This window comes from Sander vitreus, chromosome 7 (genome assembly GCF_031162955.1).
Source record: "Sander vitreus isolate 19-12246 chromosome 7, sanVit1, whole genome shotgun sequence".
Taxonomy (NCBI): Eukaryota; Metazoa; Chordata; class Actinopteri; order Perciformes; family Percidae; genus Sander; species Sander vitreus.
The window spans coordinates 4,491,561-4,513,172 of record NC_135861.1 but is presented as its reverse complement, the minus strand read 5'-3'; the positions used below and the strand labels follow the sequence as shown (position 1 = coordinate 4,513,172).

At 40.6% G+C, this 21,612-nt stretch overlaps 1 protein-coding gene across 1 annotated transcript in view; it reads right to left on the bottom strand.

Moving 5' to 3' along the window:
• Positions 1 to 20,145, bottom strand: part of ntsr1 (neurotensin receptor 1 (high affinity)) — a 50,892-nt gene extending 30,747 nt beyond the window's left edge. The window contains exon 1 of the mRNA XM_078254268.1: positions 19,342 to 20,145. Within this exon, the coding sequence (XP_078110394.1) occupies positions 19,342 to 20,001 (660 nt within the window). The 5' untranslated portion in view covers positions 20,002 to 20,145. The remainder of the gene's footprint in view (positions 1 to 19,341) is intronic.
• Between the last annotated feature and the right edge of the window lie 1,467 nt (positions 20,146 to 21,612).

Below are 21,612 nucleotides of genomic sequence, written 5' to 3'. Positions count from 1 at the left end.
ATGGTTGAGAAACGTTAATGGCTTTAATGAACAGGCTGGCTGACTTCTGAGGGCCCCCTGCCTCCTAGACATTGTTGATCGATTACAGCTGAAAAGGAGAGCAGAAGAAAAGCAGCAAGGCAAACCTCGGCTTTAGAGTGAGACGAGACCTCTGGGAGGGTGGAAAGAAAGAAATATGAAAAGCAGCCAAACAACTGGCTAATGTGGATAATTGGGAAATTTAGATATTGGGCTGGAATGACTGGAGGGGAAATGGTAACAGTAAAAATTAAAACTACATTTTGAGGCATGTAAAAGGAAAACCCAGGAGGGGAAGGGTTACAAAATCTTAAAATATACAGTGTATATATATTGTAAGTCTAAAAAAAGACTACAGGGCTTTAGTGTTCCCTTCGCTAACTCCTGCCAGAGCTTTGACTGTGTGCAATAGTTAGGCTAACTCTTATCAAGAGTTGAGAACCCATTTTTTTAATTCACCTCCTAAAATTCACCAACTAACCGTTGCATCACTTGTCTTTTCTGTTGGATGAGACTGAAAGTGAGTGGTGAGTCTATTTTCTGGCAGCTTCCCATCCTGATAAGAAACCCAATATATTTTGAAAATGTTTTTTTTTTTTTTTCTGTTGACACATGTTGTTGAGTCGCATGAGCTGAGAATCACATCACTTGCTGGAAACAAGGTTTATGCAGGTGTGTGTGTTCTACGGGTGTGCATATTTGTATGTGTATTTGCTTTTAGTGACAAATTTCTATTTCATTTTCCCATCTAGATTGGCATGATTCAGGGATACACAAAGCAAACTAAATGCAGTCATTAAAGAAAGACAAGCTAAAAGCGGAGACTTGTCATGAGACGAGACATCAACACAAATCAAGGGCGATGATCCTTCGAAATTTCAAATTGAGCCTTTTTATGTACAAATTTGCCTAAATGTTACATTTTTGGCTAAAATCATGATTATTACTCCAAGAAATTGTGTAACAAAGCAGATTTCCTGTATTCGGGTGCCTTTTAACCGGTGGTTGATACTTGTACCTGACTAAACTAGCATGAGAAAATAATTTGATGACTAATTCAGAGCCATTTTCAATAATAACCACCTATGTTTATTTACTCTTGATCTTTTTACGGTTGCATGCAATTGCAACTGCTGTTAAATCAATTTCTTTAATATTATCAAATCCATGAGTAAAGTAGAGAGGACAACTGTAGTCAAAGTGCACCTCTGCATTCTCCAATAAACTACATTCATCTTCCAATAATTTCTACTACTAAGAATCAGGACCTAAGGCCTGCTGTATGCCTCAAAGATTATTTTACTAGCCAGTTATCTTGTTGGTGGGGGTGGAGAGACAAAACAAAATATGGACATAGAATTGAATAGATCGGCCTGATTCTGCTATTTGGGTCAGTATCAAAAATCAGTATCCAATTGGTGCATGACCTTTGGTATGGGAGCTTAAGTTCTTGTAAACATTTACTGATGTAACATTGAGAGTGTGCTGGGAATAGACTATAAAAGACAGCAGTTACAATAATTGGCATGGGACAACTCCAGGACATTTACAAAACTTGCTCCAAAAAGAAAGATGCGTAAAAAAACAAAACAAAACATTATTATTATTATTATAATACCGAGCCCGTCGGATACCGTCAGGTCCCAACGGACCAGGCCGGGTTAGGACAGATAATTAGAAAGGATGTTCAGGTTCGGGTTGGGCTCGGTCACATCAGTGAGATAAGGTATTGACATTTTAAATTTAAAACAGCTTGTGTTAACGTGCACTTGTTGCCCCGTGTGCGCTGATGCGCTCATCTGTTGACATTTCTGAATGCCTTCCTACAGTTGCTTAATAAAAGCGGGCTTTCCACACAAACAAACGTACACGTGTCATTAGTATGAGAAAAAAATTTGATTTTAACTGTGTCGGGCTTGGGTCGGGCTTGGACATAAATATCTTAATGGCTGTCGAGCTCGGGTCGGGTTCGGTTACTGCTCTGTCGGACGCGGGCCGGGCTCGACAGAAAAATGCGGCCCGATCCGGAACACACGTAGGTACGTGGAGATATGGACCCTACGCTGGACCCTATGCAGTAGCCTGACGTGCAACTCTCAAATTACGTAACTACACGTTGTGGCGTCACACGTCGCACGCCGCTTGCTTTTGGCTTGGTAGCGTTGCATTTCCCCCAAACTCCTTTTCCATAAACAACATGAAATCAAGGAGAGGGTTAACTTTTCCTGCTACAGATTTCCCACCATGCTCAGAAAGCACAGGGGAGACACTTTGTTTCTCCCACTATGCTAAGCTAATCACCGTCACTCTCTCATTCGCTCTACCACACAGTCCCCACACACACACACATGCCGGCTCTGCTATTCTCACGCACACACCAACGCACAAGTATAAACATCAGGCCACTTACGTAGGCTACGGCCAAAGCTCTGCATGGAGCATCCGCAGAAGCACATATCCCGCTTTACACTGTACATGCACATGTGACACTTAATCTAAACTTAAATTATGATTATTACTACATACTGTCCTGAGGAGCTTGTTTGATTTATGGAGGAGCCCTCCATCCTTAATAGGTTAACAGTCAAACCGCATCAGTGGGCAATTCATTTTCTTAATGGGTGACTGCAGTGCTGCTATCCTGTATTGCCTCAGGTCTGAGCCTTGGCTCACTTTGGACTTCCACAATTTACAAACTGCTTTGAAAGGATCTAGTTGTACGAACCATCCAGATGCCTGTCCTATTTAGGTACAGTACATGTGCATTAAAACACCTGCAGATATCTCTACATTTTCAAGTTTTCCTTTCTCTTGCCTTGTCATGTCTCATACAGTATGTGTTTTCCTGTTAATCACTTGTCTATTAATAAACCCCAAAAATGAATAAATAAATAAATGAATAAACAAACTGGCCATTAAAGAATAATCTTTTTTTTTTTTTTTTTTTTAAACCTGGAACCTTTTCTTTTTTCCCCCTATGTTTATGTGTCTAATTGACTGATGGGAACAACAATCTTTAATACTGGTTCACTTTTAAGCTGTCTGGTGGGTTTGGCAACGTCGATTTCGGAGCCGTTTCTGATAAAACCAAAAGGATCTCACTCTTTAACAAAAATATCTATCTCTGTAAGGATCCTTTCCATAATGTGGCCAGACAGAATAATCTGAGCCTGTCAGTAGCAAAAACAGCACAACAAATTTGACAATGCACATTTGCTCTATATGAGATTACATTGCAGCCAAGTACGCGACTGCCGGTTACAGCGTTCTCGCTGTATAATACTGGACCAATTTGCAAGATTCTTGTACAAATTAGTCACTTAGACACCAATGCATGGGAAAATAGTGTCCAGGTTGTAAAAATTATGAAATTACCCTTTGAGTTAAATGTTGTGTTAAAAGGGGCAATGCTGTATTTCCATCAGGCTGCTCATCTCCTCTGGCTCAATCATGCAGCTGTGGGGTTCTTGTTATCCAATTCTGTATGCCATCGTCACCTAGCACCCTGTCACCTAGCAACCTCAGCAACGTGCATTTGTTTGTGTGTGATATGTTAAGGTCATTTGCATTGTTTATGTGCCCTTTTGATTTTGCATAACAACGCCTAGCATGGTAGTGTTTAGACTCCCTTTTAGAAAGGCCACAATATAGCTGAATTTACCAGCTGACTTCTCCATTGGTTGTTGAAAACAGGTGCCGTCCTGTATGTTCTAAAACCAGCCTCTGCGACTTGACCAGTTGAGTCACAGCGAAACCATCAGCTGGTTTGATTCGAGCTGAGACGGACTAGTTCAGACTGCTGCAACTTTTCCCTGCAACGTTCTACACCGGTTTCGTCTCGTGGCGAGATTAGTCTGGACTGGGCTTTAGAATTCCTCATGGGGAAGACAGAAACTATGTAGTATACTAGCTTACTTACTTTACTAGCTTTAAACACAGATGTCCACTGCTTATTTCATGTACTGTGTTGCTTTGCTAGCATCTTCGATAAACCAATTATTCTACGAACAGCAACTTCTCACAACCGGTCGGACGGATTGGTAGTCTGGGTAATGTCAATTCATTTTAGTCTGTGGCCCAAATTAGCCAATTAGGTCTCCAACCTAACGTTAGTAAAAGTGTTGACATATGAAAGAATCAAACATTCATTTTAGATGAATGAAATGAGAGTATCTCCAGTTGTTCCTCGACCCAGTTTGGTGGATCTATACCTGCTTCTAGAAGCGTGGTAACATAGTGACTAGTCACAGGGCTGGTTGGCAAACTACTTAACCCTTGTGTTGTCTTCCCGTCGACCTTGAACTTGTCTTTCCGGCTAAAAATCGAAAATGAACTTTCTTTGTGTGCTTTTTTTCCTTTTTATGTGTTTTTTTAAATCCATGATCAATAAACCTAATATATATGACCCTATACCTAATTTTTGAGTAAAAGAAAAGCCGACATGATGAATTATTTTGACTAATAGCTAAGATGAGAGGAGGTTGAGTGGATCACAGACTGGTATATGTCAAAGTTGAGCAGGGAAACTATTAAATATTATACTAAAATGTAATAAAACACCAACATTCAAATGTTAATGAAAGTAATCATTAATTATACCCGAAAAGAATGTTGCATGGGTTCCATACAACATACATCTATGCATCCATGTTATTGTGGGGCAATTTGGTTGTGAACTTTGAAACAGGTCAAATTTGACCCGAGATTAACGCAATGGTTAAGCTGGGAAGCTGAAACAAATTCATGATGCATACATATGTGACATTAAGGGATTTATTCATGGGGTTAGGGTTGTTAGCAATGCTGGTGTGATCGTGCTTAAAGCATAATGTGTATTATAATGCGTTATCTACACAGCAGAATCTATCATTTGCTCTGCTCAAAATGTGTGGGTGTAAACCCTGAGAGTCTGCAACTTGAACTGTGATTTGACTGCTGAACGGGGGTGTGAGGGAGCTGCAGTTGATCACAAACAACAGCCAGCACTAATGCTTTTCTAACACTATTATGTTGAGCAGCTTGCATGGTCTGCCTTCTGGCAAAAATGTTCACCTGGGATATTCATTAAAGATGGTAACTGGATGTAAAAACCGACCCTCTTCTAGTTTTACTCATAAAAACGTGTGCCAGAAATTGGAACACTGGAAGCTATGATTATTCTCATATCGATTTGTATCCATCCTGCATTAGATAAAACCATTACTGTTGATAAGGGCAAACGACCTGTTAATGCAATTGTTTCTTACCTGAGCCTTTATGCCCTGCTGATTTTTCAATCACTGTTCAACTTTTGGTTGGGAACCGTTTCAGTCTTGATCGTTTAGAAGGAAAAAAGGTAGACGGAAAACAGACAAGCGTAATAATACGCAAAGCCATACGACAAGATTTGCTAGTAATGGTCATATCGTTGTACCTGGCCTAAGGACTGGCTGATCGAAAAAAAAAAAAAAAAAAACTGTTGAGTATTGAACTGGAATAAGTTACCCTTGAGTATTTGGTTAATACTCAATCATTTTCAAAAAGTATATGCAGAGGTATCTATCTGGCATGCAGATGAAGGATTGAATACTGGAAAGTAACTGTATTAGTCTTATATGATTCTTAAAGCGTTTATAAAAATATATTCCTATTGTTTTATAATTGTTTTTCTATAAAACATGTTTGTTCTATGCAAAAATGTTTTAGATCGTAGGTTATTAGTCTATATCCACGCCGTTCCACTTCCGGGATTTCTCCGGTGCCGCAGGAAATTCCGCTGGATGCATGTCTTTTCGCCGATGTCCGTTTCCTTCTGCTTTCTTTGTGTTGGCATTTTATTATTATTATTATTATTATTATTATTTCCTCAGATCTCTGCAGGGTAAATCCAGACAGCTAGCTAAACTATCTGTTCAGTCTCAGTTTTATCTCGCACGACTAAAACAACTAAAACAACTTTTGAACGTACACATGTTCCACCAAAACAAGGTCCTTCCCGTGGCTATTTTACAGCGGCACCGCGCAGAGCTTTTCGCCGCCCATGACAATTGTGATTGGTTTAATAAAAATGCCAATAAACCCATCCCGAGATGCTGTGTGGACTTGCCAGACCCTCCTCCGCAGCACTGTGGAGGAAGGTCTGGCAAAGCGAGACTAGTGGGTTATTTATAACGTAATAGTTCCTGAGTGAGACTGTTAGTTTGATCTATTGTTTGAACAGAAATGTACATGCGTGTATGTTCCCGGGTGTCCAACTGCATGTGTATGTATGGGGGCTTGATAAGTGTATTGCACATTGATGGGATTTTACATATATATTATTTGTAATGGGTTGTCTCTGTGATGTCATGTGTATGTATTGTGTGTTAGTGTGGACCCCAGGAAGAGTAGCTGACTGCTACGACAAGTTGTTATTGTTTCAATAAACAATAACAACAATAAACAGACAGCCTGTATGCTTGTTTGTGTATCCTTGTGTATGCGTTTTCATTGTTAAGTGTGGTGAAAATTGTTAGCTGGCATGTATGCACATGTGCTGTTTATATGAGAATAGGGAAAATTAAAGCCTAGACTTGACTGCACCATACACACATACACTGACAAAAACAGTACGAGGCCGAAGCCCCTTGGTGCGGCGTGTTTTGATCACTGTGGTTCACACCATTTCGATGTTGTCGGCACACAGCTCAGCTTTCACCTCCTATCAGTTTGACAACTCACGGGAGACGGTGGATGTTTGGCCCGTGTTAACCAACTTGCTTTCATGCCTGGGAGCTGTCCGTATGGGTAAGGCAGCGTTAATATTTATCTATCAGCTAGAGTTAGCCTTGAATGGTCTGTGAATACTTTTTGAGGCACGAGGCGAATGCTAGAGCTGGCCTTTTTACAGCACACGCGCGGACTCATGGACTCAATCCTCTGATGATTATCTTGTCCAGTGGTTCCTAAACCTTTTCTGCACGGCCCCCCACTTTTGTAGATACAAATATTTTCAATATCACACTTGCTTTGGCAATGTAACCGTCTGTATCCCATGCAAATAATGCCCTTTTGAATTGAAATGAATTGAGATCAGCTGTGTCACCATGAAGGGGGGGAGAGAGAGAGAGAGAGAGAGAGAGAGAGAGAGATTTCTCTGTGAAAGGATGGACGGCCAGACGACAATTGGCAGCCGAATCAGGCTCTTTAGACGGAATTGTGGTCACCACTGCATATTTTCTTGTATTTATTTTTGATAGTTATAGATAGGTGCTCTGTGTTGCCTCACGGTCACCATCTACTTTCTGAATACCTGGCAGTCCTTTTTTACAACATCGTCCACGCTACGCTAGCCATGGATTATGTACCATGCAGTTTGTCACACTTCCTGCCTGGCTAGGTATCTGAACAAAGAAAAGAAAGAAACCAACATTGGCAACACACAAACACACACTCTGCCTTTTGCCTCATTGTACTATTTTTAAAAAAAAACCTTTTTATCTGCCATAGAAAGATAGCTTGGCAGAAAATTCAGTCCAAAAGTATAATTCTGTTTTCTACCTCTAAAGTCAGATTCAATTAAAGTATGTTGTAAATGACTTATGCTGTTTACCAGAACCTCATGCTGTGAGTCATTTCATCTGTAACCACACATTTTCTCAGTCACATTGGTCTGACATTGCACAATAATACAATTTCATTTTGCTCGAAGGACATTCTGTGCATTCCTCAGGAATATTGTATATCCTTGCTGATCATTTTTATACAATATTTCCATGGTTTTATAACATCTAGCATTCACGTCCTTTGTCATCCTTCTCTCTCTGTCTGTCTCCCTCATAAAATGGAATGAAACAACTGTACTTCTCACCACAGCTGTTCACCTTTCTATCAAACTGGAACAGATAAGGGAGACCAGAAGGCCAATTTATCTCCAAAAGGCTGGAGGAACAACATTAAATTAATTACAGTACCGCTGACTTGTTCACTCAAGAACCTTTGTTTAGACAGCCGAGTTAAGCTGAAGTAACCGCAGGATGTCTCTTTCTCGCTCAAGCAAAATATGTACATCAGCAGTGGCTGATTCTCTTTAAAAACGAGAGTAAAGTGGATCCAACAGAACATTTTTAGAACTCTCGCATTTTCAATTTTCTAGCTAAACACATTGCAATTAAAAAAAAAAAAACTATCCGTACTACTTTTTTACTTGATCTTTACACAAAGAGAATGACACAAAATCTAGGAAATTACAAAGAAAAAATGTCCAGATAATAGCTGAACATTGATACCCAATAAAAATTTCCCAAAGTTTGCATGACAACCAAAACAATGAACAGCATGCCTTTATTTATATCCTTTTCTGTATGAAATGGAAAAAAAGTTTTACTACCCTTTCAAAAAATATTCGTAACCCTGAAATGAATTCCGTATAGCGGGTGTTTGAGATAGATAGAGAGCCTGTTTATCTTTTCCTACGGCACACTGCTTTCATAATTGTCATGTTTCTGTTTCACTTTCAGCAGGGAATAATCCAAATATTTGCATCATGGTGACATTGTTTAGACGAAGGTCTCTGCACAGGCTACACGCCATGTGTCATGTGGTGTTTTATAATCTCATGCAGAAACAATCGCATCTGGCTTTTCTCTTGTGTCATCTCTAAGATCCACAAAACAGAGAACCAAAACATGCTTTCACCTGCAATTTGCAGATATGTCATCATGCACTTTCAACACTTTTTTTTCAATATTGTGAACAATTTTAAATGTAATGACCATAATCGTATGCAAATCTGCCCCCTCCCCTTACCATCACATATTTTCTACCAGATAACTCAGATATACTGTGGAATTATTAGTTGAATTGGTGGTTACTGGTGCTAATGCTTAAGGCCAATTTATGGTCCCGTGTCAAATCGACGCCGTGGGTACCTACTGGGTACCTACGTAGGTAAGTATAGAAACAGACCAGCCGTATCCTGACGTGCACCTCTAAAAAAGGGTAACTACACCTCGCTGCGATGCAGACTGCAAACTATTGTGATTGGTCTTATATATAAGATGGTCCTGCTCCATAAACAACATGAAATCAAGGAGAGGGTTAACTTTTCTTGCTGCAGATTTCCGACCGTGGTCAGAAAGAAGAAGGGGAGACACTTTGTATCTCTCACTATGACTCTAGAGTCGGTACTCGCGCCGAAGCTAATCAATGTCACTCTCTCTACCACACACTACCCACGCACACACACATGCCGGCCCTGCTGTTCTCTTAAAGAGATCGACGCACACAACGACGCACAAGTATAAACTTCAGGCCACTTACATATGCTAAGGTGAAAGCTCTGCGTAGAGCCTCACATAAGCATAAATCTGCCTTTAGAGTGTCTATTTAGTGCCAGAGTTCCATTTAAATGACATTTACTCAATCGACTGTGCAGGAAACTAACCCGACGCACCCGAAGGTCTGCGAAGGCCCATTCAGATCAGGCAAAGTGATCCATCCAAGAGTTACACAATCTCCTGGGCAGTTTAGTTTTTTTTACCCTCATGGTGTTGTAAAATGTTGTTGATCGCCGGTACATGATTAGAAACTGCAGGGTGACGTCTAGTTGCGTTACTCCGAAAGTTGGATCCGTCTCAACTTTTTCCGTCTTTTTTTTGCTTTTTTTTTTTTTTACCATTAGGAAGAACACAGCTGAAAACCCCCCAAAAAATGATCTAACACATGCAGGGGATCAAGGCAGCACATAACTTGAATGCACTGGTAGAATTTCTGTCTGTGAGGCTGAAGCTCAAGTTATCACTTTGAGTTCAGCTACTGAGGCTTTGAGCATGTATACATAACAGAGGCTCTGTTCTGCCTGTGATCTTACGAGATCTGGACTGGTTTCTTTTAAAGATGAAAAACCAAACAGGAAGAAAGCCAGGAAGGATGCTTAAATGACAGTTTTACGCAAAAAGAGGGATTGGTTTCGGCACAAGATTGTGCTACTCTTCCAGTTCAATTTCAGCTAAAGTCAAATTGATTATGAACGTTTTTTTAATCGTCTCTTTTAATTAAGCAGTTTAAGTTAAGAACTAAGATTGCTTAATGCTTAATTTATATTTATTTATTAATCTCTGCTTTTTCATGACACAATGGTCACAATGCACAGTTCCAGTTATATTTAGTTTGGTTTTCTACTAGAACACGTTTGCATGCTTAAATGTTCAAAAAACACATCATTTTTTTTTCATACTGTTTGTCTGAATATACCTGCGTCTGAAATGCTCCATTTTAGCGCCTGTCTTTTTGTGCATTTCTCTGTGGATTGAACATTTTGATACTTTACAGTATTTATACAGCACCTCGACCTGCTTCATAATTAAGCAAGACATGAAAATCTCACTTTTTACAATATGGGACCTTTAAACTACGGTGGTCTGAACACTTCCTGAATGCAACGTATCTGCTGTGTAAAAATATGTTGTTATGCAGCCCATTGGTGTCAGTATGTGCCATCATGGACAGAGATGGATTTGACATCTGTGCTATCTAAATTCTTAAATTATGTGCCATGATTTAAGGCACATGATTTAGTCGTGTTGACTGGTGTTAGGGCTATTCAAAATATGAATAACAGCTGGTATTATAACACCGTGTTTAAATGCTGTGATTGTAATTGAATATTATTGTTAATAATTGCTTGGATTTTAATAGCGTCTTTCAAGGGACCCAAGGACGTTTTACATGAAGCCAGTAAAAGTAACACACAAACAAAACTAAATAAAAAATGGGTTAGCGGTAGCAATGTTTGCTGGTAAAAACAGAATTTCATAGAGTCCGTAGGCTGTGGTGAAGAGGTGGGTTTTGACACACACACACGCACACACACACACACACACACACACACACACACACACACACACGTTTGTTTCACTATCTTTGTGGGGACCCGTCATTGACATAATGCATTCCCTAGCCCCTTACCCTAACCTTAACCATCACAACTAAATGCCTAACCTTATCCCTTACCCTCACCCTAACCTAATTCTAACCCTAATCCTAAAACCAAGTCTTAACCCTCAAACAGCCCTTTAACCTTGTGGGGTCCAGCATTTTGGCCCCACAAGGCTGTCGGGACCCCACAAGTATACTGGACTCCCCGGTTATTTGGACCCCACGAATATAGTAAAACAAGCACACACACGCACGCACGCACACACACCAGTTGCCATTTTACCTGCAGAGTTGCTGGAGGCATGTGGTGTCAATCTCTAGACTAAATTCTGAATTTCTAGGGGAGAATATTTAAAGTTTCTGTCAGCAGAAGTGAGTTCTGGAGTCAGCCTGGTGCTCTGACTGTACCTGTGTGCATTTTAATGGTTGGTATTTTGAGTGCTAAGGGGCATGTGGATTACTGTATAATGTATTTGTGGTGATATGATGTAGGGCTGGGTGTGTGTGTGTGTGTGTGTGTGTGTGTGTGTGTGTGTGTGTGTGTGTGTGTGTGTGTGTGTATGACTCAAAGAACAGTGTGTAAACCAATTGAGCGAATTATGGGCAGTGCAGTAAGTGTAGCTGCATTATAGGGCCCTTGGTCTGAAGGGACCCATCTATGGACCCTTCACTCAGGAGGAATTATAATCACTTTGGTGATCCCCTGACTTTTTATCGATAAATATAATTCTTTAAGTTATTCTCTCCGCAAGCTAAAGAGAGCGAGAGCCCCCACCCATCATATGCTCCTTCTACCGGGGCACCATCGAGAGCATCCTGACCAGCTGCATCACTGTGTGGTCTGTGAGCTGTACCGCCTCCAACCGCAAGACCCTGCAGCGCATAGTGAAGGCTGCTGGGCGGATCATTGGTGTCCCACTCCCCTCACTCCTGGAAATTTACCAAACCCGCCTCACCCGCAGAACAACCAGCACCCCCCCATCACACAGCCTCTTCAGCCTCCTGCCATCTGGGAGAAGGTACCGGAACCTCAGAGCCTGCTCTACCAGGCTGTCAGGGAGCTCAACACCCTTCTCCTCCTCCCTTCTCGCCCTCCCCTCCACATTTCCACCAAGAACTCCGGACTCTGAATCCCCCGCCGCACGTTTTCCCTTTCATTTTATATTTTTCCTTTATATTGCACTTTTCCAATTTCTTTAGTTTGCTATGCTGCTTGGTTTAGCCTCACTTTTGCACTATTTTGAATTCATCTATGGTATTGTATATATTTTGTACTTATTGCACCGTGGGTCAGAGAGAAAGGTATTTTTCGAGTCATCTGCATGTCTGGTATTTTGAGAGAATTGAAAATAAAGTTGACTTGACTTGGATGAATCAGTCAGCTTTGCAGTTCTAACTCTTACTGCTCCGCAAACAGCATGACCCTGTACAACCCAAGCAGAGACTATACTGAACAGCAGGAGACCACTCATTGCAACAACTGAAAACAAGCTCACAGGTACACAGGCCAAGGTAAATGCACAGCATGTACAATTTAAATGTACTAGAAATATCTTGAGCTTACTGTTAAACTGCAGCGAGTTAAGGAATTAAATACTCATTGCTCATTAAGTCCTTCAGCCTCTCACATTCACACGCTCTCTTCCTCCTTCATACACTCTTCCTGTGTCTCAGTAGATAGTTTACACACATGCAAGTGTGTTTTTGTTTCTTATCTCATTTTACAGAATTTTCTTCTAGAAATCAGTGGGAAAACCTTGAAAAAAAGAAGTTGCTGCTCCCGCATTAAGAAAAATAATAAGATGCTTTAAGTGTTTTTTTTTTTATGTACATATATATTTTTGGTGGCTTAAATGTTTTTTTTATGCTACCTCTGAAGAAAAGTAATTTTACCTCACATAACATGGGAGTTGATGTGTGTTTTTGTACGCTCTTACTGGGTGAGCTAGAGGCCGCCCACATGAGCAGTTTTTAATGTTCTATCAGACTATAACTACTCGAGAGTCTGCTCTTGAGACTTTGCTCTAATTTTTGGGACAATTAGGGCAGGATTCAATTTTTCGGGACGTCTGGTCACCGTAGTTGCATTTCATGTTGTATTTGTTTTGTATGCGTATGCTTATGTAAAGCACTTTGAATTGCCTTTGTATATGAACGATATGCTATATATGATATATATTTATATATGATATATAAATAAATTGCCTGGCCACGCCTTGCCTTGCCTAACAACATATCCTGCTGCTGCTGATTCACATTTAAAGCTGTAGTGTGTATTTTCTGTCGCCCCCATGAGGAATTCTAAATAATGACAACAAAACTGCCGGCGCATCCACATGATACAAGTCTTCCGTGATCGCGCACGAGCCCCCACCCCTCCTCCACACAGTTGCTAGTAGCCAAGTAGGACACGGAGGATTAAAAAAACATGATGGACTCTTCAGAAGAGGTGATTATCTTCACTTGAGCTTCTGCGCGGGAAATTCACCGGACGCCACAATCTTCTGAACAAAGTCATACTGAGAAATACAGAGAGAGTTGTGTGGAGCTGATAGTCTTAATGAGCTTTGTAGGAACTCATTGCTTGAATGTAATGGACGTTTATTAATATCAAAAAGTTACACACTAAAGCTTTAAAGCATTTAATTGGCAAAACATCGGATGGCTGTTGTTGTGAAGCAGCCACAGGTAATGTGTTTGTCACACACTTTAACATTGTCTGCAATCGTTATAAATCATAAAAAATGCTACCCAAGTCAACAGTCATTTTTGACATTTGACAACAGGGGATCTTTTTTGAATATATATATATATATATATATATATTATGAAGTAATAGAATAAGAAGGAGGCGCCACAGCGAGCAACACAACTTGCAGCAAGACTTCTACTTGCTTTGTGCGCAGCATCACATCACAGTTGCTCATGGCATGATGGACAAAATCTTAATTATTCAACAATAACCTTTTCTGATGTATTTCTGAGACCTTTAGGGTTATAACGTTAAACTGGCAACATTTTTAAGTCTGCCTTTGAAGGTTTTAAAGAAGTTAAATAGTTTTCAGATGTTCTGCATTATTTATATTTGCCATTCAGAAGACAGTTTTACTCACGGCACTGCAGTTAAATGAAACTGCAGGTGGAATTGAACTCCCACCCCCAGCACTGTGTGCTCACGCACGCACGCACGCACGCACGCACACACACACACACACACACACACACACACACACACACACACACACACACACACACACACACACACACACACACACACACACACACACACACACACACACAAACACCTTCTCTCCCATCAGTTTCACTAACTGTTGTCAAAACAAGGTAAAGTGTTTGGGGATCCTCCGTAGCAGCAGGACGCCAACTGAACCAGCTTATGCTGCATCTGTCATATACATGTGCACTGCGCAATTAATTCACAAACACGCACATTGATAAAAAAGGTTTGGAAGCAATGTAATCCTTTCTTCCTTTTCAGCGTGCGTCACATAATGTTCCCAGACTCAACTGTCCCAACATATTTATTGTTCTACTTTTTACATCAAGTGGAAAAAATAACAGAAAATCTTGTGTGATTTCTATGGGGTAAGACCTTTTGTGGGAACATGTTTCTTCTTTGCTGGAGCCTAGCTGGCTTACGAATGCCAATAGTCTCAAAGCATCGGAAGATAAAAATGGTTAGCCTTGGTTAGTTACTGTCATGCAGGAGTGATGAATAGAGGAGGCATATCAACACAAAGAAAATACAAGACATGAAAGGACAATCAAAAGACAAGACAAACAGATGGGAAAATATCAGTGTGATGTACTGTAATAATAAGAAAGTAAAGCCAAACACAGCAGATGAAAGTGATGATGGTGACAAGTGTAATGATTACATTAGATACACAGCAGTTGATGTCACATTTCCTTTTGCTTTTGTCTCATGCCAAGTGTCTGTAAAGGTTCACCATAGTAATAGTGCATCACCAAAACAATCAACTGATCGTTTCCAATGCTCTCACTACCTAAATCACCAAAACACCTCGGATTCAGAGTCAATGCCAAGTTTGTGCATTGTAAACAAAGATGGGCAGATTGGCCTAATCAATTATACAAACTGGACCTCCCAAGCAACACAATTTATCTTGGGGAGCAGTGGGGAGAATCTTGAGAAATAGCCTTTTTGTGTTTATGTTAGAGGGGGCTGCTCTGCCCAGAGTATGGAAGTGTGTGTGTGTGTGTGTGTGTGTGTGTGTGTGTGTGTGTGTGTGTGTGTGTGTGTATGTGTCTTTCCCTCTCTTTGTTTCTCACCTACACACTTGCTGATGACTCACTGGCTCTTTAATTTACATTAAGCTGCATGCCTCCCTAACAGTGGACTATGTGATTATGATGAAAGATTGTTTGTCGTGACAGTGACGCTATTGTTTTCAACTTATGAGTCTGTGTGTGTGTGTGTGTGTGTGTGTGTGTGTGTGTGTGTGTGTGTGTGTGTGTGTGTGTCATTAGTGTCCTAGAGACACCTACTGTAGCGGGAAATAAACACAAAGGCGGTTTTCAGAACTTTGCCAGGTGTTTATATGTCTGCAGCATAGACTGTACAAATGCCTATGCCAATCAATAGAATATAAATGTGATTTCAACATTAAATCATTAAAAAATGCTTGATTTGTTTCTTTACACACATAAAAAAGATACAATATGCAATTTGCAAGGGAATGAGAAGGAGAATTGCAAAAAAACAACTCCAGTGGCATTCCCCAGGCAGCATATTACAGGAAATAACTATGGCAATTTTATATACCCAATGTGTATGTACCAATAATTTTAGAAATATTTAAAAAATAGAAACATTGACAATTATGCATGCCATAAACACCCATCTGAAAACACGGCATAATCATAATAGGCCTTTAGACTTGAATGACAAAATTGAAAATATTGGTTAGACCCAACTTGTCTAGGCAGTCCATATGGAAAATATCGGTTAATTAGAATAAATAATTTCAGGGCTCTTTAAAACTGCTGTGAAGACAATAAAATAAAAAAGTATAAGGTAGAGAATGTCAAACCTTAGATCCACGGTAAACTAAACTGAAGTTGGGAAGTACATGAAATGGAGGTCCAGGGAGGCAAGAGCTACATGTGCAATAAGTGTGAAATGGTTAATTGTATGCAAGTATCTCATTAAAAGAAGGGAGAATGGTTCTTTTTAAGGAGCTGTGAACAAATAAACCAATCCAGAGATGGTGCACTTGATAATCAAGACACTTACTTGAAGACAAAAAAGGCTGAGAGGGCTTTGATGTGCACATTATTCTTAGTGCTCATTTCTGAGGATGGTATACAGGCTCAAGTCTGGTCTGATGAGCACTTATCAAAGCTATGTATATTACAATACTTAACATATGGATAAACTATTGAATAACATAACATACTGCCTCCCTCAGTGTTGATCAAGTATTCCAATAGACCTAGTATACAAATATTCAACAAAAACTGTTGGCAGTTAATTTAGGATCGGTGATAAGACCCCAATCAATCTTAAATTAATTAGGTATCTGCTTGTATTTTGTTTGTTGAAGATACAATTAATTGTTCTGCAAAGTGAGCTCATGGAATTTTTTTTTTTGTATAGACTTCAGAGTTTACGAGGTGCACCTGAATGCACAATTGATTTTTAAGCTGGGATCGCACACTCGTGGCTCTCTGAAGCGTAGATGGTTTGACCACGGCTCTAAAATGGAGGGCAAAAATACAATTCACCCATGACACAAACAAAGTAACTAGACATAGAGAACCATGTGCCCTTTATAGCTTGCTCATACGTTTTTCTTAGCAGCACAACTGTGTTGTTAGCTGCTTGTTACTCTGAAGTACAAGCACAGCACAACAAATAAACACAAACGTGTGTGCTCTCTTTGTCCTGTAAAATGTTTCACCAAACACACAATCAGTCTGCTTCAAACCGCACTTACGCAGGTTTTGCAGTAAATGGTCTGTCCGCCGTTTAGTGGAAAGACACACAAATAGTCCAACAAACTGATTGCTATCATAAATACATGATTCCCCAGCAACTAACTGCTTGTAGTGAAGGAGGGGCAGCACAGCAAAGAAACACTGACGTGCATGCTCACTTTGTTCACTTCACTTTAAAAAATTGCTGCATTTCCACCACCTTCAAAACATTAATATGGAATGTTTTTCCAACAATGCCAAAAATAAATTGCCTATACCACAGCTTGAATGTTGATTGAAATATTAGCAGTGGTGGGTAGAGGGCAAGCTTTTTATTGCTCATGCTCATATGTTCAAAAGAGGCTATTCTTCTATTCTATGTGTGTGTGTGTGTGTGTGTGTGTGTGTGTGTGTGTGTGTGTGTGCGTGCGTGCGCATGTGTGTGCGAGAAATCATGAATTGTCATGAAGAGATATTCATTGTATGTGTATGTTTTTGTTGATTTAGACATTTCTTTTTGTATATTACTTTTGGTAGATGCACCCTCAGCTGGGCATTGCAGACCCTCAGCTGGGCATTGCAAACAAACAATAGAGGCACAGGCTGTGCACCAAAATACAACAAACCACTCCAGCCAATCACCGACAAGATGGTTGGGGGAGGGGGTGGGGGTTAGTGACAGTTAAGTCAGTTAGTCATGACAGTTACGGAAACATGCAGGGAGGGGCGAGCTTGCTCTGTTTTGTTTGAAATTCACTTGGAACGTCAACAGAAGTGACCATGCAGGAAATCATAGTGCACCTTTAAGATTAGGAAAAAGATCGTGGTTTGGATTAAAACACTCCCAAGGAACATGCATTTCCTGGGTGGAAGACTTTAGACTTTTTTTCTGGGAAGTGAACTCTGCTCTCTGGCTTAAAAGTCCTGTAAGTTAACGCTCACCCATCCACCCCAACCACCTCCTTATGCGGCCAGCCGCATTCTTATACAGCGGCCGTCAATGTAGTAAAATACGTAGAATGCTTACGAATGACAGTGCTTAACTTTTCGTAGCTTTTTGAACGCATGGTTCATGAGAACAGGCTGCACCTGTAGCGCCCTGCATGGTGCTTTCAGTTCGCTCATCTTTTTTTGTAGCTGTTTATGCTGCTCAACAATTGTTTTACAGATATTAAAAACCGAGGATGTGATTATTTCCTGTACATTCAAGGTTTGATCAGTTTAGCAGAAATAAGCATCCTGTTGCTGAGGTGAGTCTGACTTGTTCATTTCCTGTCAGAAATGAACCTGCAGTGAAGTGGAATTACTAACAACCATGTGGCTACATTTTTGTATATACAGAATTAAAACCTATAGTTTACATCATACTTTGTTTTCCGTAGGCTCTGCTATAGTCCCTTTTTGTAGTTTCCAGTGGAAACCAACATATCGGTGCGCACAAACAGGGATTTTGGAGACGCGTTACTCAGCGATTCTATAGCTCAGAATAGCTCAGTTGGTAGAGCGGGCGCCCATATACAAAGGTTTACTCCTCGATGCAGCGGGCCCAGGTTCGACTCTGACCTGCGGCCCTTTGCTGCATGACATTCCCCCTCTCTCTCCCCTTTCATGTCTTCAGCTGTCCTGTTAATAAAGGCCTAAAAATGCCCAAAAAATTATCGCAAATTGCACTTTAAAATCATTCCTTTTTCAGTGGTGCCTTTTATATATTTAATTCAATGTTCAATCAAGAAAGTTGGAAATTATTTTACTTTCATTTGTTTTGAATTCAACGAGCAATTTGTTGTATTTTAAATTACTGAAAGCAGTGGCCGGGTTGGCTCGGTTGGTGCAGCAGAACACTTTAATATCTGTTTATTATCACAAGTAATATTGTTATCGCAATATTCAACAACATTATCACATATCGCATATTTGTCTTATAACGTGCAGCCCTACCAGAGTGATGTTAATATTACACCTTTAACTCTATATACTCTACTCTATATATACTCTATAATAATAATAAACGTTTCAAAAATAGATTCAAGAAAACAATACTTGACAAATACAGAAAGGTGACCTGAATATATAAATGGGAATGTACACACAGTTGTATGTTGTTTAACTTATCGGATTGTTGTATGACTTAAAATGATGTATGCTATATGCATATCTTATTTTTTTCATCTAATAATATGATATTGTAAAGTAGGCCCAGGACGTTATAAGCATTATGCTTCTGCCTGCTCCTCAAACTCAATTCTTTTTGTTTTTTGATGTTTTTGGATATGATTTTGTTTTATTTTTGTGTTTTTATCAGATTTTTTTTTTTTTCCTTTTTCTTCTTTCTTTCACAGTATGTTGATGTTGTTCGAGATAAACGAAACAAACAAAACCGAGTCCCCGGTGCGTAAAGACCAACTGTGGAGACATCTGCAAAGCCAACACACAAACCAGCGACAAAGACACTTCCCCGACACCCACCTGCAGCACGGTCTTAATGGTGACAGGAGAGACGATCGCGGTGCATATCTTCTCGCCTTTACGCATCACCTGGCCCATGACGAAGGGCATCGGCATGGCGAGCGCGAAGGACGCGAGCCACATGGCGCTGATGAGCTTCTTGGTGCGGCTGCGGGACATGATGCTCTTGGCTTTGAACGGGTGGCAGATGGCCATGTAGCGCTCGACGCTCAGGCTGGTGATGTTGAGCGCCGTGGCGTACGAGCAGCTATCCCGGAGGAAGTAGTAACCCCTGCACACGGCGTCCCCGAACACCCACGGGTGGTGGAACCAGATGAAGTTGTAGAGCTCGATGGGCATGGAGAGGACAAGGATGAGCAGGTCGGAGACGGCGAGGCTGGCCAGGTGGTAATGCACCGTGCTCTGGAGGTTCTGCAGGGTCTTTTTGGTCAGCAGGGTGTACAGGGTAATGGAGTTCCCCAGAGTGCCCACGGCGAACAGCGCAGCGTAGATGACAGTGACTATCACCCTGGAGTAAACGTCCGTGTTGACTTCCAAGTCTTCCTCATCCGTTTTGTAATCGGTGGTGTTTTTTTCAAACGGAAACAGTGAGTTATTCCCAAAGAGTCTCGCACCCAAGCCGGCCAAGTCGCGCCCTGAGAGCGTGAAGTTTAAATCCATGATGCCTCTATATGTGAAAACATGTACACAGAAAGTATGGTTGGTTGCAATGAGTGAACATATTCACATCTCCGTCAGCCTGAGGAAAAAAATGGGTTCAGTCTCCGAAAGTCGGAGCAGAGCAGCTTTTTATATTCGCCACGACAGGAGGCGTGCTCGCTATTAGAGCTGCTGCTCTGACGAACAGCCTTTCAGTGAGTGCAGCCGTTGTCGTTTTATCAATTCATGTATTACCTTGGAAATCAAAAATAACGCGAAGGACCAATACATAGAAAATCATGGCCATTTAATTTCAAGTACACTTGAGACATTTCTTTTTTATTATTATTTTATTTTTGTACCCAGAACTTACTCAATTCAATTTAAAGAGCTTTATTGGCATGGAAGATTCAATAACAATGTCGCCAAAGCATTGAAATACAATGTGTCCGAATATTCGCACAGAACAATATAAAAAATAATATAAACATTAACACACTAAGATTGGTTTATATATATATATATATATACAGTATTTGTTGTTATTGTTGTTGTTGGTGTGTGTCTGTGTGTGTGTGTGTGTGTGTGTGTGTGTGTGTGTGTGTGTGTGTGTGTGTGTGTGAGAGAGAGAGTGTGTGTGAGTGTGTCTGTCAATACAATTCATAGAGCTTTATTGGCATTAAGAACATTCACTAACAATTTTGCCAAAGCATTAAAACGCATTTTCCTCCAAATATTCGGACAGTACACAATAAACAGTAACGTGAACATCAACACTTTACGTCATTATTGATTTATATTAAATATAGCATTTCACACACACACACACACACACACACACACACACACACACACACACACACACACACACAAGCACTGTGCATCTGCCTTCTCTCTTTCCTTCTCTCTCACCCAAGACACAGAAGAGCAAAGAAATAATGTTAGGCAACAGCTGGAGACTACAGTAGGCAATATCAGATTGTGTTAGAGGCGGCAGTTAAGATTGTGTCTTCAGTGCTAATGATCCAGTCTCAGTGTGGAGAAATATTATCACTGGACAGGCAGAGAAGAAATGCCTCTTTAATGGTTACTTTGCAGCTGCCACTGCTGGGACCAATGTACCAAAGCAGGTCCTCAACTCTCTCTGACACACACACACACACACACACACACACACACACACACACACACACACACACACACACACACACACACACACACACACACACACACACACACACACACACACACACACACACACAGCATTTCTTCACACATAGTTAAACGACTAGTGGTACATCAAAAGAAGGTTTATCCATATCAGTTCAACAGTGTGTATGACAGAAATATGAGTAGATACTAGGGCTTGGGCAAGTATCAGTGGGCACGTCTCCGCCTCGGAGCTCAATATTAATCATGTGTTTCATGCATAGGCACACACATACTGTAACAGATTAAAGCATGTGTGCTTATGTGCTGCAGTATAATATTGTGTTTCTGCTGAAGGATTCTGCTTGGCATTGTAACAGTTTGGGTCTGTGCTCCTTCGGTGAGGTAGCTAGGAGAGCGGAGCAGGAGACAATAGCTTAAAACTCACAGCAACACCTGAACTGGGGTTTCCACAGTGCTTGT